The 10,376-nt window shown below is 39.5% G+C and overlaps 1 protein-coding gene across 2 annotated transcripts; it reads right to left on the reverse strand.

Annotated features, from left to right (window-relative positions):
- Positions 1 to 620: 620 nt before the first annotated feature.
- Positions 621 to 10,057, reverse strand: LOC101862939. 2 transcript variants are annotated; one of them, XM_005096317.3, is made up of 7 exons: positions 9,847 to 10,057; positions 7,357 to 7,562; positions 6,568 to 6,760; positions 4,244 to 4,462; positions 3,398 to 3,476; positions 2,525 to 2,635; positions 621 to 847 (listed from the first exon to the last, which is right to left on the reverse strand). In XM_005096317.3, the coding sequence occupies exons 2-7, from the start codon at positions 7,450 to 7,452 to the stop codon at positions 754 to 756; spliced, it is 792 nt and encodes a 263-aa protein (XP_005096374.2). In that variant the 5' UTR covers positions 7,453 to 7,562; positions 9,847 to 10,057; the 3' UTR covers positions 621 to 753. The 2 variants fall into 2 exon arrangements, with proteins under 2 accessions (XP_005096374.2, XP_035825102.1); XM_035969209.1 differs by lacking the exon at positions 9,847 to 10,057 and adding an exon at positions 8,048 to 8,161.
- Between the last annotated feature and the right edge of the window lie 319 nt (positions 10,058 to 10,376).

A 10,376-nucleotide genomic window follows, 5' to 3' on the forward strand; every position in this document is an offset into this window, starting at 1 on the left:
TTGCTGCTGTTGTGTACAGTGCATAGGCCAATTATCATAATGTAAAACCTCGCCAGTTGAGAAACTTGTTACTGAGCTTGCGAAACAAAGAATAGGAGAGCCCATGTGTGTCAACAATGAAGGCCGGAGCAACTGAGTAGGCAGGGTGTGGCATGCGCAGACAAAGCAGAACACATCGTGAGATATGCCAGCGTAAGCCTAGTTTAGATTATAAAGGCCTACCATGACTCTCACTTCTCCGATGCGGGGACGGAGAGGTCACAGCAATGTGATGGATGGAGCGAATGTGTGACGTGCGCAAGCAGACAGAATGCACCACAGGGTGTGGTGGGGTGGGGGAAAACACAGCGGGCGAGTTAGCCCAGAGCCCTTCCTTTCTGATTGCCAAAGCCGAGCTGTCAGTCCACATTGCTAGAGAAAGAAACCTGATTCGATTTTTGATCAAGTAAAACCTAGAGGTCATGTTGAAACAAAATCGTCATCAGGGGAGATAGCAAAAGGAAATAAACAGAACATCAAACTCATAGATTAGGCCTACTTTACAGTTTCCCTTGAATTTATTACTGGATCCCTTATACCGAGAATCCTGCTATAACTGACATTTTGCTCCGGTCCCGTCCCTCTCATTATAACAGGATTTTACTACACTAAAACAAAAAACTCCATCCTGTAACAGATGTTTGAAAAAAAATCCTCCCTAAGAACTGCCTGCCTCGGTACCAAAGGGGCTGTTTTCTTTTCTGTGCAAGTCTCTCACACCAAAGTCAGACTAATTCTGAAGTCTTTAGGCTCTTCTCCTGTGTCTTCATCAGTCTTGGGGTGCAGACCTCCGATGACATCCTCATCTCTGTTTGAGAGAATAGAATAAATGGTAAATGTAGATGATTTACTCCCACGTGAAGACAATTTAGATAATTTAGAATAGAAGAATGGCTGCCTCAACTCAGCTTGTCAGGGACAACTCGGGCTGAAAGGGATACAACTTCCAGGCAAACAGACGGAGATACTCCGTTAAAAACCCTCCTTAGATGGGAACCAAATACACATCTTCCGTGTGCAAAGGTGAAAAGTCTAACCAGTATACCTCATTCACTGGTTTAGAGAGTATAAAAGTTATCCTGACAAAATGAAATCAGGAGACAACCATAACTCTACATACAAATCTGAAGCATTTATATATCTAGCCTCTATCTGTGCACCATTTAAGGTATCCGTATGTAAACATCAAGAAAACCGAAACGATGGTGATAAGCAGAAATACTCCAATCCCAACATGCAATATCAAAATCAATGATACCACCCTCAAGCAAGTACAACATTTTAAATATTTGGGGACCATTATATCATCAGATGGTAGATGTCACACCGAAATTAAAAGCCGCATTTGCCAAGCAAAAGCAACCTTCCACAAGATGAAACAGATACTAACAAACATCAATCTGTCACTGGAAATGAGGAAAAGAGTAATGAAAAGTTACATCGAGCCAATCCTATTATACGGGTGCGAAGCGTGGACAATCAATAAACAGCTGGAAAGAACAATTGTTGCGGCAGAGTTGTGGTTCATGAGACGCATGCTACGTATCCCATGGACAGCTAGAAAAACAAATGAAGAAGTCCTGGTTGAAGCAAATTATAGAAAACAACTTATCACGAATATAAGAAAACGACAGGCAAATTTTTTCGGACACACAATGCGGAAAGAAGCATTAGAGAACATTGTAACAACAGGAAAGTTTGATGGAAAGAGAGGTAGAGGCAGACAGAGGGAAAAGATACTGGACAAGATGACAACATGGCTGGGAGCAGCAAGAACAACAGACACCATTGCTGCATCGAAAGACAGATGGAAGTGGAGGTCCATGATCGCCCACGCCAGTCGGCAAGGCACCGGATGATGATGATGTACACTTTACTGACTGAGAAATAGTTTAATTCTAACTAATAAGTCAGGGCAATACACAGAGTCAATGAAAAATCAGTAAAAGTGTCTAAATCTTTACTAGAAAGAGTAAGCATGTCCTACCAGACATATGAAAGCTGAATCCCTTTCATTCTCACTTCCTCTCTAATTTCCAAATGGTTCTAATCTTCCCCTGCATTTGATCTGAATTGACAATAATCTGTTCTGAAGTAGACAAAATTAGGCCATAGCCAAAAGCATAACTGAAATGATAACACTGTTCAATATATATATGTTAACAAAAACTCTTATAAAAGCAAAACTGAGGTGCCATCAGTTAACTCCTTATCTCTGGCAGTGCCAGTGAGCCGCTGGTAGCGGCTGGAGTGCATTCCTTCACTATGACTTTGACTTCAAATTACTTTTTGGCAATTGCTGAAATGGCTTTTACCGGGATTCATTAGATGAAGAAATATCAAAACAGGTTCACTTGTTTTGACTTAATGACTGATTTAGTGATGTATGTTGCTTTCAGATTTCATACCAACAATTTTTAAGGGCCCTGGCACACTGGGTTTTTCCCCCTCGGAGATAAAGAGTTAAAAGTAATTACGTTCGTACCGTAACTCTTTATTCTCATATGCAATGTGGATGTCTTTAGTTGACTTAAGCAGCTTCACAGACATTCTCGCCTTCACTGTAGCCATTCGGTCTTCAGAGCTGACAGTAAGCCTGTTTGAGTATTGGAATAAATTAGGAAAACATAATCTATAGATAAATAACAAATAAAGAATCCAAAAAAGAAGGAATAACAAATTCAAAGCCCCCCCCCCCAAAAAAAAAAAATTAAAAAAAAATGAAATTCTAAATGAATATTAATGATGATTTGGGTACAATATCACAGAAAAAGCCATATTTCTAAGACAACGATAAGTATAATTGAACTCCATCATTTCACTGCGTCACAAAGAATTCACACTAAGTTCTGCACAGATGATATACACAGTATGCCACAGTACCTCTTGAGCGTTTGTTGACAAAAAGCTGAAATCAGTGAGAAGAGAATATCACATTTACTCCTGCAACATGACCAAATCCAGCTAAGATGATGTATAGATTTGACCCACCCCAAAGAGAAGAGGGGAGAAAGTGGACATGAAGAATATAACTTATTGGATACAGGTGCCCACATCCCTTGAGACTCATTGGAGCAAAGGAAGATATGACTAACGCTAACATTACTTAAACGCAATCCTACATCATCACTCATCACCACCATTATTTCTAAAATTATCATTGCTCTCAGATCAATGACTTAGGCCTACATCTATAATCATGGAATCTCAATCTGTAACAGTTACTTGTCATACTAAGTATGCACGTAATACACTATTGGACATTATCATACGCACTTTTTTCTGACTAATCAGATGGCGTCAATCTCATCATATAAATGGGCAAGGGATTAAAAAAAACAACAACCCAAAAACTTACTGGATGCTGGACTTGTCAGGGGAGGATTCTAGATCAGACAAAATCTTATCTTCCTCAGAATTTTCAGTTTCCACTTGACCTGTTGGAAGAAAATAAATATCAAGATAATGCTACTATAAAATATTCATGAGCTGAGGTCAGGTGAAAACCTCTCAGATTTCACCCCCCCCCCAAAAAAAACAACAACAACCCCCAACACATGAGGAAAAATCAGACAGCATGAAAGGAGGTGCTGAAGTGCAAAAATAATGATCTCACTAATGGATTTAGTTCTTAGCTATCCTTTATATACACAGATACTAAATTTTAAAGGTGGAACCAATGTAATTAACCAAACTTCTCTTTTTCTGAGAGTCTGAGACGAAATGAAAAACATAGTTTTCATGCTTGAAATAAACAACAAGAGAGACCAAACAAAATGTGGGAATGAATCATGAGCACAACTCCCTCTACTATTTAGACCACTTACATCCACTGGTTCCAATTCAATAAAAATAATAAAATTAATTCTTTAACTTATAGTCTGCCTATGCAATTTCACCCAAAGCCTTATAAAGCAATCAGGTCAAAGGCAAACATTTACAGTTAAAATCTATTAGTATCATGTTTGCAAAGGTATGAAACAATATCTGCTTTAAGAAAAAGCAGACAAGAAGTAGTCCTATAAATCATTATCTAGCCTTATATAGAACAGACTTATGGTGAATTCGTCCTTATTTAAAAGTTTCAATGATTATAGGTTTAAAAATGCAGTCTTGTTTAGCATAACAACAAGAAAATCAGTAATCTGATAAACAAAAGTAATCTCCATGTCTCTCCTGTAGCACTGGCTTTTCCCTGACTTACCATCAAACTGCAGTGCGTAGTAGAGAGAATTTGGATTTCGAGAGCTGGACCATGCATAATCTTTGCCGACCCCAACAGTTTCTGTGGGTTTGACTTTCAGCCCATCTTGTGCCTCCCAGCCTTGGCCGTATATGTAGAAAAGTTTCTTGTGTTGAGCTGCTGCAGGGCCTTTCAGTACATAGTAAAACTTAAAGGCATCCTCCTCTGCCTTGGACGACTCTGAGGAGATAATTTATACCATACAAATGCCTGCAGTATGAGCAATTTTTCCAAAAAATAAGGTCTAAAAGTATACCCCACCTATTACAAATGCTACATAATAATAATAGACAGCATTTGTATAGAGCCCAAATCCCTGTTCAATAGCAAGCTCTATGCGCTTCACAATCTATAGGCGTACTATTACCCCAGCAGACCTGAGAGCATTCTGAAACAGCCTCAACTTCATGGCAAGTATACAGTGCAAGCAGCCATTTATAGGCACTAAAACACTAACATACTGACAAGATCTTTTGCTGTCTATGGTCGGGTACCCATTCCCACCTGGGTGAAGTGAGGAAAATTCGTGTAAAGTGCCTTTCCCAAGGACACAATGTCTGGCCTGCGGCTTGAACCCCCGAACACGCAACATACAGCTAGGATGAAGCCCAACAAATGGGACGTAGCGCTGAAAAGGGTTTTCCATTGAGAAATCAATATTAATGTAACTGCCAATAGTCGATAATGATAAGACAATTATTTGATGCTGGACTAGTAGGCCTACTCGATTTCACACATGTTGAGCTCCCTCCAGCATTTAAAATATTCACCCTGTTTTACAGGTGGCACCTATGTTTTACAAAAATAGGCCACTTTTAAAGTCAAAGTATTGCCCCCATATTAAACATGAAGTTGTGTTTTAGATCAGCATATACCATTCTTCAAAATTGGACACTTCAACTATCTTGCTTGAAGTCACTAGACAATGAAGAAAAAGAGAGCCAAAAATTGGGATGAATCCTAAATACTGATGGCAAATTGGTGCTTTTCTTCTATTCTTGATTTTCAGCACAAAGATACTGATATCGTGGGATAAAGAATGAATCTGCTTGCTTGTGATCCCCTCAGTATTTACTTTCACTGGCAGTATTAAATGTAACTAACAAAAGGTATTGTGGAATTTAACTTTTTATGAGTCAATAGTGAAACAATGCAAGTAAAAAAAAACAGGAAATAAAATGGCTTGAGAACAGTTCATAAGAAATACAACAGGACATCCCTCCCACCAGGGGCGGTTGGTGAGTCTAAAAAGTGGACGTGCACAATTAAGCTATGTTAGGCTCAAGATAGTCAAGGGCAGAGTAAATGGGATGGTGTATAACTTTAGGATCTTTGGGTTGATAAAGGAAGACCTTGTGTTTTTATTTTCATTCTTTTTACTTGTGGCTTTGACTTTTAGAACTAAATCTGTTTGTTAGCTAAACATCAATTTCATTCATCCTGCATTAGAACTGAATACTCAAGTAATACCTTTCACCACTCTACTACAAAACCGTTCAAAAGCACAACGCATAGGACTGTGACTTAAGTATGTCACGTTCACCTCCCTCAGGTTCACGGTCACAGAGTCACTTAAAATAGCGACAAGACAATGAACCAATCACAATTCACTTGAGCACTCCGCTGAATTGCTCCGGGGCCCACATAATTTTGGCATGGAATAGTGCACAGTCTATGGCGTTTATTTTTAGATTGCCTTCGATGGGCTATGTTTCGGCGCTGTTCAGCAGGAGCACGTTTGAGATGTGCCGTCTTATTAATATTAATGTACCGCCAAACTCACAACAAGTGTCGTCATCGCTTGGGTTATCCCAAAGAGCGATTCATAGGTCAGGTTTCCACTGTTGACTGTCCTGTTATGTTTAGATACAGCGCATGAACTTAGGCATGGCATAGTAGGTTTTACGGCGCTATAGATTAGAAATGACAGTTACGGCGCCAGCGAGGGCCTTGTTTTGATATAATATTTGGCTAGTGTTTGTTTCTGGCGTCTTTTATTTTATTATTGTGGGTGCTTTACGTCATAGAACTTTAAAATATTTTGGGCGGCACTGCACGACCGTGCTCTATGGACGAACCGCGCCTGCCTCCCACCTTTTCAAATATGAGAAAGAGCAGATTCTTTTAGAAACAAAGTCAAGCGAATCTTTCTAAAAATTCTTTATTCCATACCTCAGTAAAACTCTTAAGATACAGTTTTTAGCAGGAGTTTACATAGCCTTCACAGTTACATAATCTAATAATCAAGCCTGAGAGCAAAGCAGTAATCCAGGACAATTTCTTACCTGGTCCATATTTGTTCAGCCTTGTATGATAAAAATAGTGTTCCTTGTTGTCAAGTTCCTTCCCCTTCTCATTCTCATATGGACACTCTTTTCCTTTGAGACTTTTCACAGGAGGCTGCTCTGTCTGAGGTTGCCTGTAGCGCACAGAGCCATGCTCAACGTCCACCAGGACAGGGGCATCCACAAGTACTTTCTGGATTTGAATTTACAATTTAAAAAAGGAGAAAAACCCATTTAACATTTCTTATTTGCAGTTAGTTAAAATAAATGAAAATGATTAAAAGATGCAAGAAGTTATGACATTCGAGATAAGAAATGGCAATATCATCCATACAGTTGGGGATACATCATAAACATGGATGTCGTCATTTTTTCTTTTCTTTTTATATTTTCTTTGTCTGACAGATATAAACAGTAAATTCACGTCCAGTATAGTAAAAACAGATTTTTCAAATCATGAAAGCATTATCGGGAGAGACAGGTGCACAGCTCACATGAAATTCTTAATCATGCATATCCCCACCCTTCACTTTCCTAAAAAAAGAACCCCATAAAATCTGACATTCTCAAGTCACAATTTTTATTGGCTAACTACAATGACACAAGGTCAAAGCTGGCAAGTTTGTCAACAATAGGCCACAAATGTTTTTTACGGAATGTTTTTCTTTATATGGGTAAATGAGAAGAGTTCAATGTCTTTTTGTTGACACATTCACTTGAATGTCTTTGATGAAAGAGTAATTTATCTGTCAATAGCTCAGCTACTGTTTAACGAGTTTTTCTACTAACCTTTTGTTCTTGCTTTTCTAGCTTGCGGGAATATTGCACTCTCGGATTAACTGGTGCGCCAACGGCTGTTGGGCCCTTTGTGGCTCCAGCGCCCATCACAACTTGATTTTCTTCAAAATGTGACTAAAAGAATTTGAATCATGACCTTTCACATTCACATCATATTTGGTCATTAGATGCCCTCTCCATCAATCTGTTTTGGAAACCTGAATAAAAAAATAGAAGAAAAAAAGCCAAGAGAAAAATTAACACATACTTTGGTCAATCTGTAGGCATAGACCTATCCATACATCACAAATAAAATTGTAGGGATACACAGAATATAACTGGCCACCTCAGTCTGAACCAACATAATTGCAATCTAGCATGCACATAAAGAAATCTGTCGGATGCGGAAATTTTTCTTGCTATATTATGAATTTTGCAATTAATAAACTTTAGAAAATATCAAGTCCAACAACTGAGTAAAAATTTTACATGAATTTATGCTCCTTTCCAAGCAAATATGCCTATTGAGTTCATTGTTGTTAAAGGGGCAGGGGTAGGGCGGCAGCTGAGGGCCATCTTGCTTATTTGCAGACCAAATTTTACTAAATGTCACACATATAACAAGTATAGTGTGTTGAATAATGTATATTACATAACACTTCTGTTGTAACAGTTAGGTAACATATCAGGATTTAGACAGTACCTTTCTTTTACTCAGTAGTCACTTTCGGGTTACTGTGTACTAAAGGACAAAAATAAAACAAAGAGCCCTTTCAAGCGTGCATTTCTTCACTTTCTCTCAATCCCACAAAACCGAACAATATTACATGGTGGCAGTGGTTAACAACAGTAGGGCCTATAAGTGTCATTTCTTTTTTTTTTGAATAATGGCTGAACACGAAACGGATGTTAACGTTCATCAGGCCGGTGAAACATCAGTTCATCGCCACGTGTCTCTACCCCGCCGAAGCCTTTGATGGGAAGGAAGAATCATGGCCTCGTTGGAGACAACGTTTCAACAGGTTTTGTTCGTGCATGGGTCTGCAAAACAAATCACAGTCAGAGCAGGACAGTACTCTACTGTACACTATGGGGGAGGTAGCCGATGACATCCTCACGATTTTGTCAGTCGAGGAAAGCACCACTACATAAACAGAAGTGATAGAGGCATTTGATACTCACTTTGATGCATGCAAGAATATCATTTTCGCTTGTGCAAAATTCAACAAACGCACTCAGTTACGGGGAGAGAGTGTTGATATATTCATCCAAGACTTGCGCAGGCTCACAGACGACTGCAGCTATGGAGCCCTCAAAGATGAACTCATAAAAGACAGAATAGTTGTCTGAGTAAGGGACGATGATCTGTCCAAACAGCCCCAATTGAAGCTCAAGCTCACCTTCAGTGAGGCTATACAAATAAGCCGACAAGCTGAAGCTCATGATGACAGCCTCTAGACACTCGTACGACCTCGAACCCTGACTTGAAACAAAACTCGCAAGTTTGGTTCCAGCAGCTCTAAACTTAACGCCATGCTACCAGGCAAGGAAGCGGAGTAGGGGTGCAATTTGAGGGTAGATGTTACCCCATCTATGTAAGCCCTGAGCGATGAAGATCTTCAGGGGTGTGTGGGTGTGAAATCTCACGAGTACGCTCTGACGATTCCATCTCACACAGGTTCGACTGTATAGTTGTAAGAGAGGCTAAATTAAGAAGCCATTCACAACTCTGCTAGGATCAGCTGTTTTTCCTCGACTGCTTCTTATGCTCCCCCCCCCCCCCCTCTTCCCCATGGTCCACTCTCTACTTCAACTTCACCTATACACCTAATTTGCAGAACGCCGAGCTATAGTTTCTAATCATTGTTGAAGAAGTACCCTCACACATGTGGTGATATGTGAGTACAGTCTTCATGTGAACACAGACTCTTCACACCCAGTGAAGTGTGCTGCCTAGAATTACTGCTGAATACTTAAATTCTGTGATGTATGCAATGAACACCTCCACTGTGAACATTATTGCGCCCCAGCTTACAAATGTCATGGCCTAGACTCATATCATGCCCTCTTTCTCCCTCTTCTATCACTGACACTGTTACCTCAGTGAACACATTTCGGGTCATATATTTATCTTCGCTTACACATTTTTTTACACGATGTAGACTACAAATTGTTTTCGCAATTTATTGATTACAAAGATTTCATCTCTAGATGAGATCTAGAATCTAATCTAGATATATCTAGATCTAGATCTAGATCTAGATATCTAGATATCTAGATCTAGATATCTATCTATACTATGTGCGTCTTGATGGAATCAGCTGCAGGTGCTCCTCAATCTTTTGGCTAGATCTATCTAGCTAGACTATACGTAGACTCAATGTTATCACATTTTCTTAAGCAGCAGGGTTGGCAACTGCCAGGTGCAGTTTGTTGAGTGAATGATTGTCAAAAGAGAAAAAAAATAGCGATTCAATGAAAGGTCTGATGAGAGATACGAACTTTCTTCCGTGAAAAAGAATGGCGTCCCAAGCAACAACAAAAAGGGGAGCAATTATTGACACTTCCGGTTAAGAAATTCAACCGTGCTTATTTCCCTTCGTTTAGCAAAATCCCTTGCCGACGGAGGCTCAAAAATCATGAACGCAAGGGAAAAGTGTAAAACACGTAGGCCAAGAAGAAGAAGAAGGAGCAGAAGAAGCAGAAGAAGCAGCAGAAGAAGAAGCAGAAGAAGCAGCAGAAGGAGAAGGAGAAGAAGAAGAAGAAGGAAGAAGAAGAAAAAGGAGAAGAAGAAGAAGAAGAGGAGCAGTGCTTATATATCAGCAACAACAACACCAGCAAAAACAATAACAACAACAACAACAACAACAACAACAACAACAACAACAACAACAACAACAACAACAACAACAGCAAACATATCGAATAGCTAAAAGTTGTTTCCCACTGTAGTTTCCTGATAGCCTGCATCTGAATTTGATAATCCGTTTTCCTTCGTTAAGCATATGTTCTCATTGCCGACGGAGGCTCTA

Source organism: Aplysia californica, unplaced genomic scaffold, assembly GCF_000002075.1.
Source record: "Aplysia californica isolate F4 #8 unplaced genomic scaffold, AplCal3.0 scaffold00126, whole genome shotgun sequence".
NCBI classification, from domain to species: domain Eukaryota; kingdom Metazoa; phylum Mollusca; class Gastropoda; order Aplysiida; family Aplysiidae; genus Aplysia; species Aplysia californica.

Coding starts and splice junctions, on each gene's coding strand:
- LOC101862939 (XM_005096317.3), bottom strand. CDS start 7,452: ATGGGCGCTGGAGCCACAAAGGGCCCAACAGCCGTTGGCGCACCAGTT. Junction 6,761..7,356: donor TAGAAAAGCAAGAACAAAAG/GTTAGTAGAAAA, acceptor ATTCAAATCCAG/AAAGTACTTGTGGATGCCCC. Junction 4,463..6,567: donor GCTGAACAAATATGGACCAG/GTAAGAAATTGT, acceptor TTATCTCCTCAG/AGTCGTCCAAGGCAGAGGAG.